Source organism: Maylandia zebra, linkage group LG8, assembly GCF_041146795.1.
Source record: "Maylandia zebra isolate NMK-2024a linkage group LG8, Mzebra_GT3a, whole genome shotgun sequence".
Classification (NCBI taxonomy): domain Eukaryota; kingdom Metazoa; phylum Chordata; class Actinopteri; order Cichliformes; family Cichlidae; genus Maylandia; species Maylandia zebra.
This window is the reverse complement of record NC_135174.1, coordinates 18254921-18273333: the sequence shown is the minus strand read 5'-3', so window position 1 is coordinate 18273333 and position 18413 is coordinate 18254921. Positions and strand designations below refer to the sequence as shown.

Here is an 18413-nt window from a genome sequence, read left to right as displayed (position 1 = left end):
CCTTAGAAATAGGTTGAGGGGTTTGGACAACCGGTAGGGGCTCAGAGTGGAGCTGCTGCTCCTCCACATCCCAAGTAGTTGAGAGGGTTTTGGGCATCTGACAAGGATGCCTCCTGGGTGAGGTGTCCTAGCCATGTCCCACCAGGAGGACATGACACTTTGGAATAAGGTTTTAAAAAAGCATATGCAGTATACTTTTTCAAAACAAATATAAAAACCTCCTCATGGGCCACATTTTGCAATGCAAAGAGAGTTTTAAAAATGATTAGAAGTCTAAAAAATACACCTGTAAAAACTTCACCACAGACATGGCATAGTAAAGATTTCTGAACACTAGATGGCAGCATTGCACTTAAAAAAAAGCTAAACTATCTTTAAACAATCAGAATTAAAGAACTATTGTTAAAATCGATTCAATATTAACGTAATATTTCTTGCAGAGCTACTAAGTTTACATGAAGGAAAGGATGAACTCTCACCTGCTGTTCACAAGGTGAAGAAATTTGCCATTGTCTGCATTTGTCTGCATATTATACAGTATATATATCGGCCATGCAAAAAGCCATTAATGGCAAAGTGAGGAAAAGTCTGTCCTGCAGAGGAAGGGCACAGTATTGGTCTGCTTTAGCTGTGTTCACCTCTTTACTCCACAGCTACTTCAAAGCTTTGGGTTAATGCTGCAGTTCACTTTGTTGTTATGATTTCTGCCCTTTAACAGGGGGTGCCTAGTGCTCTTTGAGGTTTTAAAACTATTAGCAAAATATAGATGCAGTAAATGGAACAAGCAGGTCAGAACATATGACACTATAATATCTGATAAAATAAATTTTTTTGTTATTTTTATTTTATCCCAAAAAAGTACTGTCATAGTCTAGAGCCAATATGTACTAAAGCATTGACTGAAATGTTGTGTTCAGTTGCTGTCAGCTGAGCACAACACAGATTTTTTGTTTTTGTTTTTTTAGCTGTAGAGTTTTGATTCTTGAATTCGAAGCTTTTATTTTGATAGGACAGTAGAAAGGAAAATCGGGGGAGAGTGAGGAGGAATGACACACAGGAAATGGTCCAGGACACATTTGAACCAGCCCATTCAGCATTTGGGTTACCTGCTCAATCAAGTGAACAATAGCAGTCTACCAATTCAGCTGTACCATACCAACTTTCTTCATGAAGCACTTTAAAAACAGTTACAGGAGATTAACAAAAAGTGCTGTACACAAAAATCAACAAATACACTGAAAACAATGGTAAGTAAAAGCACCAATAAAAACAACTACAATGCAATAAACGCAAGTCAGAACAATATCTCATGCTGGGTCAAAGGCCAAATCAGTATAATTGAGTTTTAAAATGACTTTTTTAAATGGACAATGTAGGGGACTGTCTAGCATGCAAAGGTAACTCAGACAGTATTGCAGGGGTAAAGCAGCTCAGAGGTAAGGTGGGGTAAGATCATTTCAGGATGTAAAAACAACAAGTGAAGCCAGAATAGGTGTATAATTATAATAAAATGCATCCTTTATCAGGTAAATATTTTGAGGGCACTGGCTAGCAGGTGACTTTGTTGGTTTGTAGCTAATTATCTATTATTAAAATATATTTTAATAATTCCTGCATTTTTTCTGCTGTCACCTTTTCAGTTTTTCTAATTATCTTCTAAATATCCTTCTGTCAGCACAGAAATTGTGACGATGGCATCTTTGTTGTCCTCTCACACAACGTTAAACTACAGCTATGTAAAGAATTGTATTGTAAAGTGTCTTTTTTGTTCCCTGACCTGCTATTGTGGTTTTGATGCCAGTGAGAACCTTACATAAAATGTACTTTCAAGCTCGTGTGCACACACACACACGCAGTCGTGCACTCGCCTCAGCATTTCTGCCAAAAGCAGGCGTCTGCTCTGTTCACAGTAAATGATTTCTCATTTGTTGAGCTGTCAGTCAAGATGTGTCTGTCAAAAAAGAAACTAATTTCATGCTCGGCCTCTGTGAATCATAATGGCCTGAGAGCCGGGCTGAAATTGACTGTGTTTATAGGAGGAGATTCACAGAATAAAGGAAATGTGCCCTGAAAATAAATTCCCCCCCCCCTCGTATCTGTTATGTTTGCACAACAAATGAAAACAGGTAATGTGTCCAAAAAGGTGTGGTTGTCATAACAACATTTTTTGGTAGGTTCCCCCCCCCCCCCTTTTTTTTTAAATAATAAAAAAAAAACAGTGCCCCAAATCTATAGCAGAGCCCAGCTTAAAAAATACAGAAAACATTCACTCTGATGGATCCCCTCTATCTCCGTGGACAGAGAGAAATGTCATTAAATACCAAGGGCACGGGGATGTGGTATCTGGACTGCATTCTGTGGTGAGGTTTGAGATTTTAGGTGATAGCGATAGTGCGTGTGATGTGCTACAATAATTGTGTCTTATCTAAAATGGAGCATCTAGCTGTGTTGCCACTGGAAAGGATGCTAGTGAGGAGATGACTTAGGAAAGCACAGAAAATGCCCTATAATAGGGTGATTTTTAAATGATCTTTGTGTTGCATTATTTAACATGCTGAACATTCACATTTTCTCAGTAACACCCATGTATTTTTAGATTACTGCTTTCAAAGTATAAATACAACAATTTCAGTTGGGCATTTGATTCCTTATCAGCTAGGAGCTGTGTCTCCCCAATGGTTCCCAACCAAAAAGTAAAGTGTAAATGTAAAGTGCCTTATTTCTTTGTATGTCTAAAACAATCAAGATATACAGTGGTATTTTGTGAGTTCAGGCTGGTGGTTTAGATTGATTTTGTTCCATTTGGATAGAAGCAGGTTAGCTGTTTCACCCTGGTTGTAGTCATTATGCTAAGCTTTGCTAATGGCATGCTGGCTGTAGCTTCAGCCAAGGGACGACCTCCAGGGCTGAAAAATGAAGCCAGTGTGGGAGTGAAAAATCTGAAACTTCCTCTAATGGCCACTTCTCTGCTGGAGTAAGTCCTCATAGAGTCCAGTGTTAAAATGCCCAGCATTACAATGTAAAAAATAAGAATAAAATAAAAACAATTCTGGACAGTGTGGAATTTTTATATTACTCAAGCATTCAAATGGGCTTTAAGAGACCTAAATTTATAGTGGTTAGTTCAGGGCGTTTACATGGCACATGGGTAAAATTTTATAATCTAAAACAGCATAAAGCAGGAGTGGGCAATTAACTACCTAAATAAATAAATAAACTGTAAAAATAAATGTACATGCTTTTGAAAATGCATCTCAAACTTCAATGCTAGTATATCTTTGGTGGCTAGCGTGTTGAGCCGCCATTGTGGTTACAAAAAAGGGGGGAAAGAGTCAGTTGGAGTGAACGGAGATGAGGGGACTCTTCCGTTCAATGGTTCTGGCTATGACAAGCAAGAATTAACTTTCCTTTTAAGTTAACGGTAAATTATGACTTGCTAACCGTCGTGGTGGGCCTGATCTCTGATAACAATGAGACGGCCTACCTGAAGGAGATTAGGAATCTGGAGAACTGGTGCCAGAGGAACAACCTCCTTCTAAACGTTAGTAAGACAAAGGAGCTGATAGTGGACTTCAGCACTAAGCAGGAGAGGAACTACCAGACCCCCGTCATCAACGAGTGCCCAGTGGAGAGAGTGGACAGCTTCAAATACCTCAGAGTTCACATCACGCAGGACCTGTCATGGTCCTGTCACATCAACACCGTGGTGAAAAAGGCCCGACAGCGTCTCTACCACCTCAGACGCTTGAGAGACTTCCAACTGCCCTCCAAGGTGCTCAGGAACTTTTATTCGTGCACCATAGAGAACATCCTGACGGGAAACATCTTAACCTGGTTCGGGAACAGCACCATGCAGGACAGACGAGCTCTACAGAGGGTTGTGCACCATCCGCTCCGAGCTCCCTGACCTGCACTCAATCTACAGCAGGCGGTGCTGGACCAAAGCCAGGAAGATGGTGAAGGACCTCAGCCATCCCAACAACAGACTGTTCTCTCTGTTGAGGTCAGGAAAGCGATTCCGCTCCCTGAAGACCAACACAGAGAGACTGAGGAGGAGCTTCTTCCCGCAGGCAATACGGTCTCTCAATCACACCACCACACAGTACTGACCCACACATATAGTTCTTACACACACACTGGACATTCTGGACATTGTTTTCACTTCATCACTTAAATCACTTTAAGCATATTTGCACTGCACAAGACATAATGTCGATTGCACAACACTGGTCACTATATTCTTCATTTCCAGTTAATACTTGTACAGCTGCTGTTATTGTGTATATATTTATTTATTTATATTTCTTCATACATTCTTATATAGTTCTATACTGTGTATTGTGTATTTTGTTGTACAGTTATTTTATTTTCAACTTTAATTTATATATTTTATCTTATTCTTTCCCAGTTAAATTTACCCTTCATTCTAATTTGTGTTGTACAGTTATTTCATTTTTAACCTTAATTTATATTTCATTCCTTCCTAGTTAAATTTACCCTTTTTAATTTTTCATATTTATTTCCTATCTTATTCATAGCCTTTTCCTTTTTTTTTTCTTTAGGTCATGAGCAGTTGTCCAAGCATTTCACTGCATATCGTACTGTGTATGACTGTGTACGTGACAAATAAAATTTGAATTTGATTTGAATTTGAACCAAGCTAGTCCGTAATAGCATTAGCTAACAGCTAATCGATTTTACCTTTTTCTTCAAATATGGTCTTAAATAGGCTACTAAAAAAAAAATAATAATAATCTTGAAATCAATGGATGACATCACTTATCTAAATTGGATATATATGGTTAAATAGCCTTAATAGTAATTATTTCCTTTTAATAGATCATCCTCACAATTCTCCAGGGATCAGGAGGACAAAGGAAGACGGTATAAAAACATATTGATGCACATATTCTTGGTTCACATTTCTATACCGAGACCTTCAAATCTTCACAACATTGTCTGTGGTGTTTCCATTAACCATGAAATCAACATACTAACTTTTGTATTACTCCAGCAGTGAATATCTTGTCTTCTCTTTTGCACTCCTTCAGTAAATCATCACCATCAAGACTCAAGTGGACTTCAAGGCAGTGTGTACAAGAAAAAACGGTCACAAGTCGCAGCCACATGCAGTCATCGGGTGGGTAAGATTTGCTCCTCTTACCCAGAATGCACCCTGATCTAATTTTTGATTGGACTCTTTTCTAAAAGGATTTCACCATCTTTCATTCTCAGTTTAAATGCTCCAATCTCTCCCTGAAAATGTTTATGTATGATGTGGGAGAGGAGTGAAGCCATGCCTATTAAATTAGCACTGGGACATACATGTCTTTAATGCCTAGATAGGAGGTTTTCAAAGTAAAAGAAGAAAATACAGTAAGTCAAAGTCAAAGAAATGCTTATAATCAAGTGAACTAAATTAATTTCTTCTGATATACATTTTTTTTAAAGTAAATATATACTGCATGTGAAGTAGCTTTACACTGAAGCCAAGTTTGAAATGACCAGCTTAAGCCTAAATCTCCAAAATAAATAAATAAATAAATAAAAAGATTAAGATAAGATTTTAAATGAATAGAGCAAAAACCACAAGGGGGAATTGTACATAATAATTCTAAGTTTGGATAATATTGGCTACCCTCCAGCTCAAAGTAAACTCAATACCCACTCTCCTTCCTTTTGTGGGTCATAGTTTTACACACACACCCCAGCACACATTCAAATAGGCCATTAATCTATTTGAAAGCGTGATGGATCCTTTCATACTTTTGTAAGATATCAGCAGTGACGATCTCATAAAAAGTCATTTAAGAAGACTCATGTCTTTTTCATTTGTCTCACATTTGTCACATAGTTTACATTTATAGCTGGCTTCAGGCCAACAGCTGACATGAATTCATGTTTGAATTCATATTTTCAGTAAGTCACATGCAAAGACAAAAAAAAAAAAATCACTTACATGGTTGGAAAAATGATCAAAACGCTACTTGCTGCAGCTGCAGCATTGGATTAATAACTAGACCTGCTGAGTGTCAAATTGAGTCAGAGGGTGGATATTGTTGTCACGCTCAAATACTCCTCACCGCTGAGGGTTACACTGTGAACTGCAGCCTTTATGTGACTCGAGCCTTCACAATGATGCCATTCTTTTCAATCGCATTTTCCCTCCCATCTTTTTTAAACCAACTACTCACGTCTGTCAATTCCAATATTTCAATGAGACTTTAAAGTCAAAAGTCAAAGTCGAGTTCTTTTTAAACGCATTGCCATGGTGACCAGGTTCAGCCAAAACATGTGGCTGCGACTTGTGGCCGGTTTTTCTCTGTGATTCTGGACGCAGCAGAATAAAAATGTCCTTTAATGAAAGCACTCAAGATAATGATGGAGCTGAGCACTGGCATTAACTTTGATGCTGGGAGCATGTTGATTGGGCTTGAGCTTCATGGAAATCGAGGACCTGAATATAACTTTCTTGTAATCCAACAGGCTGTGTATTGTTTTCCTTTGTATTTGCACGCAGATATGAAGACACGAGAAGCATGATATCTTACACCCTTGTTTCTGCGTCTATGTGCATCAAGCACATGTGCTTCTTTATTTTTAGAGCGGCTGACTTGCGCTGGGGTCAAGCAGGGTGTCAAAGGACTTCAGTGAGAAGGACATACCTCGAACTCCAAGTATGTTTCCAGCATGCATCCATCACCCTCCAGCTGACAGCTGATCCAAACGCACACAGCGAGGACGGCCACAGCGCACGAAGGCATGTGCCTGTGTCACTATATGCTCAAATTCATCTGCAGGGATCTGCTTTTGAACAAAGCCCAACTATGTTAATGAAAGGGTCTACAGGGGGAAAGATTGGGGGATGATGCCTGATGATAGGCCCTGCTGCACACAGAGGTAGTGATGATTTGACATGTCAGAGGGTTACAAGATTTTCCTTTGACCTCTCAAACATTTAATCTTATTATAAGTGGCCATTATGTGGAAGCAGGTTTTTTAATAGAAGTGTTTATGGAAATACATTATCGTTGTTTCAAGGCTGTAAAAACACCAGCAGGTGTCTCAGTGTTGCAAAATATGACTTTTCTCTTTTAATTTCATCATACCGAAGCTGCCTTTAGGTAAAATGCACAACATTGAATTGATTTGTCTTTTATGTATGTTGTGCCAAATCACAAAAGCAGTCTTTATGGTAGTTTCTACTGGCATTGGCTTTATACTGTAAGGTAAGAAAACCCCAACAATCAGGAGACCCCATATAAGCAAGCACTTAGCAACTGTGGGAAGGAAAAACTCAATTTTACAGGAAGAAACCCCAGAAGAACCACACTCAGGGAGGTGCAGCCATCTGTTACAACTGGTTGGAGAGTAAGACATACTCATTCATTGCAGCCTTGAACTTTGACCTTCTTTTCTGCTCTACATATAGATGACACAGGCTTGAGGGTTAGCATGATCTCCAAAGTATGCTTGGTTGCATGTTACAAATTTCAATGCAATACAATAGGATATGGTCATGTTTTAACATGCTGCTTTTGAGTGCAGTATATTCGGATATGGTAAATCGTTTTGTGTATTGAAAGTCCATCTTTATTTTAAATGTCCTCAATGATGATATAAGATCTTTTATGAGTGCACTTCTGTATGACAGTCACACCGGCCTCTGTGAAAATAAAACAAATTAACTTGTAAAAGCAATTTGCAATGCAGAAAATACCACACTAATGAGACATTTCATTAGTTTTATTGTCTGCTGTTATTTCCACTTTTATAGAGCAAAGTCTCTGTCACGATTTAAAAGTTACATTTTTGACTACACACTATGATGTAGGCCACATGTATAAGACTATTGTATTTACATTTTATATATAAAGAAGGTGCTTATTCATGTAAATACAATTAATGAACATAACCAACTATTTCTACTACTCTGATATGATTCATAAATCCAACTAAAAGCTCAGGATATGCCCCCTATAAGCTCTTCTCTCTCAGTACACCATTAATCACAACCACTGGACAGGTTACCAGACTTCTGTTAAATAATAAAACAATGCAAATACAGCTGTTGGCCCCAAGTTTTGTTATGTAACTGTATACTGCTATAATGTAAGGGTTGTCTAATTGTCCTATGAAGACACATTAAACATCAAGTGTATAGTGTATTACTATGGTGTACCTTCTCTTATGGTTGTCTGATGTAAGCGTTACAGTTGTGCACATGTATTTGCTGATGTTTATGTTTACATTTGATTTATTCTTGACTTTGTATCTTGTAGGACAACTTGAGGAAAGTTTTTGTTGTGGTTGTGTAAAAAGATGGCTATACTGAGTTTGTTTGAATAAGGCCCTATTAAATAAAATCTGTTATCAGCCAATCAGTTAAGCTAATCAGTCACAGAGTAGAATAAGTAGAAATGTCTGGGGAAAAAAACGCTCTACACTTTCATTGAAATTCTTTGGGTTGCTTCATAAAGTAATAAGAGTAGCCCGCTCTTATTAACATTTTACATTTCAAACAGTCCCGTGCCACTGCTGCTCCAACCCTGTTTTCACGTCGACTGATTTCATTTGGCCCTTTTTTCTTTTCCCTCACATCCTCGCGCGCAGTGATTCGGTATCTCTGTCGCGCAGGCGGCGGTGCCACAGCGCGCGCGCATTACCCTCGTGGTTTTATCTTTTCTGGACTCGGTCGCGGGACTGAAACGCCTGCTGCTGAGCTCGCGCTGTAATCTGTGACAGCTGGAAATGGACAGTAGCGACGCAGGAGCTGTGCAACCGTCTTACACAGGTAGGAATGTTGTTTAAATGTTGTATTCCGAGGCTGTTTGTGTGTGAACGTCGCTTTGGACACCTGCGGACTGCGCTTTCATGTCGACTAAATGTTTCTACAGTGTCTTTCTTTTGCGTTTGATAGAAATGCATTTGCTATTTTTTCTATTTAAAATTATAGTAAGTAAGTAAGTAAGTAAGTAAGTAAGTAAGTAAGTAAGTAGTAGTTAAAACATTCTATATCAATTTAAAAAACATGGATATTTTATTTCTTTTCCTGGTGGATAAGGGTTCCAGTTTTGTGTTTGGTTTGTCGGTGTGTATGAAAAAGTGCTAGTATTTGACAAAAAAAATCATGTTCTAACTTTTAAAATCTGAGTGTTTTGGAGGCACAAATATCACATGTATTAATTGTCGTTGGTTATAGTAGTTGCCTTAGTCATATTTAAGAAGAAATAATATCCTGACACATACCTGGTGGTGTTGATGGAGGTCAGAGGCATACCTGGGTTTGTGAATGAAGTTATTTAAACCCTGGAGCTCAGGGATTTTTTTTAGGCATTTCGAGTGTCTCAGTGCACATCGCTGAATCCCTGTGTGTGTGTTTCATACCGTAGTTGTGTGTGTGCAGACCCTTAAGGATGTCGGCCACTATTCTGTGGAATAATTTTAACATTAAATGAAGATGTATATGAAAGAAAAAAGAGTCAACCCCATATGCGTCTTTTCTTCCTATGCCCTATGGCTATCCTATATTTGGAGCTAACCCAAATATGCTTTCTCTTTTCAAACTTTTTTCTTTTAGTACTAGCAGGTGTAGTGCAGGTGGTCCTGGCTCAATCATCTTTGAATAAGACTGAACCCCAAATCTAAAATCTCCATCTGTTAGTATATGTGGAGGGGCCAAAAACGCAAATCACTGTGGATGAAAGGTTCTGGAAAATACATGTGTTGTATTGTTTTCCCAAGATGAAAATTGAATTCGCTGATTACTGGCTGTTTTCTCAATCAGTGGACTCATTTTTTCTTGTGTGAAATACAAAAAAAACTAGTTTTCAAAATGCCATTTGCTGTTTTTTGTTTTTCATCCAAAGCATTATCACAAGTGGCGAATATTCATCTGCAGCTGACACCAAAACAGATGATTTTTATTTATTTATTTTTGAGTACTCCCTGTTAAATTTAGGTTCTAATCAAACGATAAACTTGCTGGCTCTATACTGACACGTGTGTGTGCTCATCGTGTCATTTACTGTGTTGAAACCTCAGCTGTGCTGCTTGAGGTTCACTTCAGTCTTCCTATAGATGTGAGCGTCTCACTCCATCATTACCGTGAGTGCGGCCCTGGCATACTCAGCTGCTGCTCAATTCAAGCAGAGTAGACACACTTAAACACCCAGCACTGGCCACATCATCACGTTCTGCATCCTCTTTCAGTGACCTTGCGCGCCTCCGTCCCCCTCTGCGTCAGCTTCAAACATAAATGGCTCCAAATGACGCTGCATCCCTGCCAAGCTCTGGCGAGGAGATGCTCTTTCCAACTGCATGGAAGCCAGTCATTTTCGCTGTGAACAAAAGGTCCTTGATTCATCAAATCCCACACCTTCTACTGCCCGCTCCCCTGAGTGATGCTGTAATTTTCACTAGCACTCCTCCGGTGTGAGGCTGGTAGAGTTTCTTTTTTTTAAACTTTTTTTTAACACCAAGTGCGATTCTGTTGGGTTCTTAGGTGTGTATACAGCTGGGCCAGACTCGCTCTCTCCAGTCTCAGCATGAAAGCAGTCATTTAGCTAAATTTGTATGTAGGTTAGTTCATCCAGAGACAAACTCAGTGCACATTATGTTAAATATACATGTGGGAAATGGACTGGCAGCAGTTTCTAATGACAAGCAGTACTTACAGTACAGAAAGGCAAAAGGGTAATTGTTATTCGATTTCTTTTAGAAAAGAAGAAAGTCTGAAATTATCATAAGGGTAATTTCAGTAATGAGGAGCAAAGGTAATGAGAAGTTTGGTAAGTTAGCAGCTTTTAAGACAATTCAACATATTATGGTGCAAGGCCTCCCAATGCAAAAGCCATTTGTGGAAGAGGGGAAAAGTGTTTTGCACAATAAATGTGGTAAGCTTGGAGAGAAGAGCTGCTCTTTAATTCACCTTTTGTTTGTCTTATATGATGGTAAACTCAATAATTTGGAGTTTTGGATCTTAATTGCTTAATTGAAATAATAATAAAAAGCTATTAATAAATAATTGAACTCATTATAAGCTAATTTTAACAAAACAACATGTGCAACTAGGGACAAATGCTGCTCTATGAATTTAATAGATGGGGTAAAGATTTTTTAGATTCCCACAGAATCTTCATTTCTTTGGTCTCTACCTGCACTGGCACCTCATCACTAGTGCATGTTTCCCCCTCGCTTCTTCAGGTTCAGATTAGCACCCCGTCTGTATATTCAAACCCAAGAGCATCTACCGAGACACCACATCTCTCACCATCCTGCACGGTGGAGAAAGGTCACATTCACAGATTGCTACCATTCCAAACATTGGTGATGAAGTTGAGTGACCAGCTTATCTCCCTACCCCCTTCTTTAACTTTTTCTCCTACCTCGGAGCTTTCTCTTCTGTACTTTGGCATTTGGCCGGCGCCATCTGTCTCAGTAAAAACCATCAGCTGTGAAATTGAGAATAATCATGTGGAACGAGATTGGGATGGGAGCAGCTTGAGCTCCAGCCCTTAGCTGTCAATGGACTCATGGCTCCTGCTGATAAAGTCCAACAAAGATTGAACACTCATCTACAAATCATTCTTTGTTGATATGTTGGCAATATTGCTTTTCTTTTTTCTTCCCGTTGGTGTGACAGAAGATTTTTTTAATGCAGGGAGACGCCACTCTCGGGCCTTTAGAGTCAGGGTGGTAAAATGAACAGTGTTTTTCCCTGTGCTGTAAACAGAGATTGATGAGATATCCCATTGGTACTCCTGAATACTATACAGCTGCCATGGGGTGTGGCTTTCCTAATGTGTTTTATGACTAATGGCTTTGACAGCCAACTGACAGGCAGAGCTCGCTGCCTTTATTTGAAGAGCCTCTGGAGCCTGAGAGTTAAAATGCAAATAAAGTAGGAGAAGACACTAGCATCAACATGAAACAGTTCCTCGTACACTCTAATGAAATGCATTAAAGCATATAAAAATGACTGGTGAGTAGCTACAACAGAGGTACTGTCAGAATACGGTGATGTGTAATTCCACAGTCTGGACTGAGAAACATCAGTCATCACAGAATATTTATAGTATAAAGTATGTAGTATAAAGTACATAAAAGAGCTTTTCAGAGAAAAAAAAAGTTAGGAGTATTGTGTTGATATTATTAACATGTCACCAAACTCCTTGTAAGGATAATGCGGTAAGAATATGACTCATAAAACCTTTTTGTTTTAATTAAATTATTTCAGTGCTTCTGACAATTTTTCCCCAATGAAACTAAATAATTAGGGCGTCAGGTCTATTTAAGAAACAAACATGGTTTCTTATTTTGACAATAAACATTAAGATTAAAAAAAAAATCCAAAATAATAACAAACAGACAAAGGTTAAATTGTCAATGCGAGAATTTTAATTTCAAAACATTTCAGCCATAGACAGTATAAATATGGATGACATCATTCACTGATTGTGGAGTGAGCATTCTGAAGCCTCAGCGTTAGCATGTTGACTATTTCAAGTTGTCAGCTATTGCTAACTAGTGTAGCTGGCAGGCTGCGGTCATAACTGACTGCATGGGTGCAATGCAGGGAGGTGTTGTGTGAAGCTGTGTGTCAACTGGAGGACAAGAAGACAGGACTGTTGGTATCAATACTACTGTAAGTCAATACCTAATGAGATAGTATTTTTTTTATTGCTACCAATTATTACCAATTGCTATCACAGTAACAAGTTTTTTAGCCTACTCTGTACATTGTCCAAATCTTGTAAAATATTTAAATAAACAAACAGAACCTTATTATTAGTCTAATTAAATAAGTAATTAATAAAAAGTAGGATACAATGTCACCATTACGTTATGCTTTTGTTCAGAAGAGGTGCAAATAATGATTTGTTAATAATCTTTTCAGATTTTCTCAGTAACGCTTAGAAAATAAAAAAAATTTGAAAAACTATTAATAACTAGAAAGTGCATTTTCTGAAGAAACTGCAGTGTGAATGCTTGAATCTGAATGTATGCACTGAAATGAATTAATTACTGAATTTAAGTTAAAAATCTTGAATGAGATTAAAAAAAAACCCGAATTTAACCTGAAAACAAAAGTGCTGAACTGCTAAAAGCTGAAGGTTACACAGAAGAAGAAGTTGGAAAAAAGCTGAAAATGTTTTAATTGTAAATTAGAAAACCCTAAGAAATGAGAAAAGAACATTTAGAATCAGAAAACATCTGAAAGAATATTAAAAGGTCATATTCTTTGAATCACTGAATGACTAAAATGTGATCCCTCCACTTGGACCCACACAGTTTAAAAAGTTTACATCTCTGAGCTTTGAAAGACAAGATGTTGGAAAAAGAACAACGATGGCGACGTTTTGAGGGTAAAATGATGGCTTTAACACTGTGGACACAGCAGCAGTTGAAAGAGAAGTGTTTAAGATGAATCTTGGCAGAGTGGCAGGCAGAGCTCGTTAAGCAGGCAGGTGTGAGCCTGGTTGCTATAGTGACCGCACCCAATGGCTCCATACACACGCACACAGACATGCGCCTCACTTTTGCTGCTTAAAATGAACAGAAAAGTCAGGCCGAAACAAATCGTTCCCAAATGAAAAGTAAAAGTCGTATTGACAAAATTCTTTCACCGTGAGCGACAGCAGCTTCTAGTCTACCGAATTCTCAGTTTTCATGTCTGTGGAGTTTATTATATGGACGTGGTGACAGTGTAAAGACACCATGCTCTTCTGATTTTCAAACGAACCTTCTGAGCCATTTTAACATTAGAGTCTATGGAAGAGTTGGAGGGAGGAGGCTGTGCATTGGTGACATTTATGAAAGAACCATAACACCTAGTACAATAGTAAACACATTGGATGAAAGAGGACAGCCATGGCTACGTTTTGAGGGTAAAATCATACCTGTAGAGCAAACGCTGCGGACACAGCAGCAGTTTTAAAAAAGATTTTAAGATTAATTTTTTTGCTCCTCTCACTCTAGCAGTTGAGCTGTCTCACTCTAGCCCCAACATTCCGTCCCATACACACCCATTATAAACTCTGAAACGGGTGAAAAAACATCATGAAACTTAAACTGGAACTGAAGAAAAAGTATAATAGATATTGAAAAGATAAATACAAGTTGAATAGTTGAATGTCTTGTCTTCGTTTTAAAGTTTGAATGGTGGCTCTATGTCAATGTATGTGGAAGTAGTAAGAGTTTAAAAATGAGTAAGTTGAATGAGGATTTGAAGGGTCTCCCCATTGAAATACATTATAAATTTTTGTTGAATAAAGTTGAATAAAATTAAAAATATAAATGTTAAAAATATGAAAAATAGAAGCAGTGTTGTCCAAAAGAATAGGAATCTAACGGTGTTTGAATGGTTTTTCTAAGTTGAACGGTTTTGAAGTTATAGGATTACAAAAAACGTACGGAATACAGAATAAAATATAATAATAATAACTAGAAAGTGCATTTTCTGAAGAAACTGCAGTGTGAATGCTTGAATCTGAATGTATGCACTGAAATGAATTAATTGCTGAATTTTTAGTTAAAAATATTGAATGAGATTAAAAAAAAACAAAAAAAACCCGAATTTAACCTGAAAACAAAGGTGCTGAACTGCTAAAAGCTGAAGGTTACACAGAAGGAGTTGGAAAAAAACTGAAAATGTTTTAAATGTAAATTAGAAAACCCTAAGAAATGAGAAAAGAACATTTAGAGTCAGAAAACATCTGAATGAATATTAAAAGGTCATATTCTTTGAATCACTGAATGACTCAAATGTGATCCCTCCACTTTGATCCACACAGTTTAAAAAGTTTAAATGCCTGAGCTTTGAAAGATATGGTGTTGGAAAGAGAACAATAATGGCGACAATTTGAGGGTAAAATGATGGCTGTAACACTGTGGACACAGCAGCAGTTGAAAGAGAAGTGCTTAAGATGAATCTTGGTACAGTGGCAGGCAGAGCTCGTTAAGCAGGCAGGTGTGAGCCTGGTTGCTATAGTGACTGCACCCAATGGCTCCATACACACGTACACAGACATGCACCTCACTTTTGCTGCTTAAAATGAACAGAAAAGTCAGGCCCAAACAAATTCTTCCCAAATGAAAAGTACATGTCGTATTGACAAAATTCTTTCACCGTGAGCGACAGCCATGTCTAGTCTACCTAATTCTCAGTTTTCATGCCTGTGGAGTTTATTATATGGACGTGGTGACAGTGTAAAGACACCATGCTCTTCTGATTTTCAAACGAACCTTCTGAGCCATTTTAACATTAGAGTCTATGGAAGAGTTGGAGGGAGGAGGCTGTGCATTGGTGACATTTATGAAAGAACCATAACACCTAGTACAATAGTAAACACATTGGATGAAAGAGGACAGCCATGGCTACGTTTTGAGGGTAAAATCATACCTGTAGAGCAAACGCTGTGGACACAGCAGCAGTTTTAAAAAAGATTTTAAGATTAATTTTTTTGCTCCTCTCACTCTAGCAGTTGAGCTGTCTCACTCTAGCCCCAACATTCCGTCCCATACACACCCATTATAAACTCTGAAACGGGTGAAAAAACATCATGAAAGTTAAACTGGAACTGAAGAAAAAGTATAATAGATATTGAAAAGATAAATACAAGTTGAATAGTTGAATGTCTTGTCTTCGTTTTAAAGTTTGAATGGTGGCTCTATGTCAATGTATGTGGAAGTAGTAAGAGTTTAAAAATGAGTAAGTTGAATGAGGATTTGAAGGGTCTCCCCATTGAAATACATTATAAATTTTTGTTGAATAAAGTTGAATAAAATTAAAAATATAAATGTTAAAAATATGAAAAATAGAAGCAGTGTTGTCCAAAAGAATAGGAATCTAACGGTGTTTGAATGGTTTTTCTAAGTTGAACGGTTTTGAAGGAGTAGGCTTTGAAAAAACGTACGGAAAAATAAAATATAATAATAATAATAATAATAATAAAGATTCGAATAACAATACTGTGAATGCTTTTCAAGCATTCACACTAACTAGAAAGTGCATTTTCTGAAGAAACTGCAGTGTGAATGCTTGAATCTGAATGTATGCACTGAAATGAATTAATTGCTGAATTTTGAGTTAAAAATATTGAATGAGATAAAAAACAAAACAAAAAAAAACCCCCGAATTTAACCTGAAAACAAAGGTGCTGAACTGCTAAAAGCTGAAGGTTACACAGAAGAAGAAGTTGGAAAAAAACTGAAAATGTTTTAAATGTAAATTAGAAAACCCTAAGAAATGAGAAAAGAACATTTAGAGTCAGAAAACATCTGAATGAATATTAAAAGGTCATATTCTTTGAATCACTGAATGACTAAAATGTGATCCCTCCACTTTGATCCACACAGTTTAAAAAGTTTAAATGCCTGAGCTTTGAAAGATACGGTGTTGGAAAGAGAACAATAATGGCGACAATTTGAGGGTAAAATGATGGCTGTAACACTGTGGACACAGCAGCAGTTGAAAGAGAAGTGCTTAAGATGAATCTTGGTACAGTGGCAGGCAGAGCTCGTTAAGCAGGCAGGTGTGAGCCTGGTTGCTATAGTGACCGCACCCAATGGCTCCATACACACGTACACAGACATGCGCCTCACTTTTGCTGCTTAAAATGAACAGAAAAGTCAGGCCGAAACAAATCGCTCCCAAATGAAAAGTAAAAGTCGTATTGACAAAATTCTTTCACCGTGAGCGACAGCAATGTCTAGTCTACCTAATTCTCAGTTTTCATGCCTGTGGAGCTTATTATATGGACGTGGTGACAGTGGAAAGACACCATGCTCTTCTGATTTTCAAACGAACCTTCTGAGCCATTTTAACATTAGAGTCTATGGAAGAGTTGGAGGGAGGAGGCTGTGCATTGGTGACATTTATGAAAGAACCATAACACCTAGTACAATAGTAAACACATTGGATGAAAGAGGACAGCGATGGCTACGTTTTGAGGGTAAAATCATACCTGTAGAGCAAACGCTGCGGACACAGCAGCAGTTTTAAAAAAGATTTTAAGATTAATTTTTTTGCTCCTCTCACTCTAGCAGTTGAGCTGCCTCACTCTAGCCCCAACATTCCGTCCCATACACACCCATTATAAACTCTGAAACGGGTGAAAAAACATCATGAAACTTAAACTGGAACTGAAGAAAAAGTATAATAGATATTGAAAAGATAAATACAAGTTGAATAGTTGAATGTCTTGTCTTCGTTTTAAAGTTTGAATGGTGGCTCTATGTCAATGTATGTGGAAGTAGTAAGAGTTTAAAAATGAGTAAGTTGAATGAGGATTTGAAGGGTCTCCCCATTGAAATACATTATAAATTTTTGTTGAATAAAGTTGAATAAAATTAAAAATATAAATGTTAAAAATATGAAAAATAGAAGCAGTGTTGTCCAAAATAATAGGAATCTAACGGTGTTTGAATGGTTTTTCTAAGTTGAACGGTTTTGAAGGAGTAGGCTTACAAAAAACGTACGGAAAAATAAAATATAATAATAATAATAACTAGAAAGTGCATTTTCTGAAGAAACTGCAGTGTGAATGCTTGAATCTGAATGTATGCACTGAAATGAATTAATTGCTGAATTTTGAGTTAAAAATATTAAATGAAATTTAAAAAAAACAACAAAAAAAACCCAAATTTAACCTGAAAACAAAAGTGCTGAACTGCTAAAAGCTGAAGGTTACACAGAAGAAGTTGGAAAAAAGCTGAAAATGTTTTAATTGTAAATTAGAAAAACCTAAGAAATGAGAAAAGAACATTTAGAGTCAGAAAACATCTGAAAGAATATTAAAAGGTCATATTCTTTGAATCACTGAATGACTCAAATGTGATCCCTCCACTTGGACCCACACAGTTTAAAAAGTTGACATCTCTGAGCTTTGAAAGACAAGATGTTGGAAAAAGAACAACGATGGCGACGTTTTGAGGGTAAAATGATGGCTTTAACACTGTGGACACAGCAGCAGTTGAAAGAGAAGTGTTTAAGATTAATTTTGGCAGAGTGGCAGAGAGAGCTCGTTAAGCAGGCAGGTGTGAGCCTGGTTGCTATAGTGACCGCACCCAATGGCTCCATACACACGGACACAGACATGCACCTCACTTTTGCTGCTTAAAATGAACAGAAAAGTCAGGCCCAAACAAATTCTTCCCAAATGAAAAGTACATGTCGTATTGACAAAATTCTTTCACCGTGAGCGACAGCAATGTCTAGTCTACCTAATTCTCAGTTTTCATGCCTGTGGAGCTTATTATATGGACGTGGTGACAGTAGAAAGACACCATGCTCTTCTGATTTTCAAACGAACCTTCTGAGCCATTTTAACATTAGAGTCTATGGAAGAGTTGGAGGGAGGAGGCTGTGCATTGGTGACATTTATGAAAGAACCATAACACCTAGGACAATA

General features: G+C 37.7%; 1 protein-coding gene across 2 annotated transcripts in view; it reads left to right on the top strand.

The window, feature by feature from the left end:
* The first annotated feature begins 8647 nt into the window (after positions 1 to 8647).
* Positions 8648 to 18413, top strand: part of LOC101466398 (zinc finger protein 385B) — a 131530-nt gene continuing 121764 nt past the window's right edge. For both annotated transcript variants that reach the window (XM_004567465.3, XM_004567464.3), the window contains exon 1: positions 8648 to 8794. In XM_004567465.3, the coding sequence (XP_004567522.3) occupies positions 8752 to 8794 (43 nt within the window). In that variant the 5' untranslated portion in view covers positions 8648 to 8751. The remainder of the gene's footprint in view (positions 8795 to 18413) is intronic.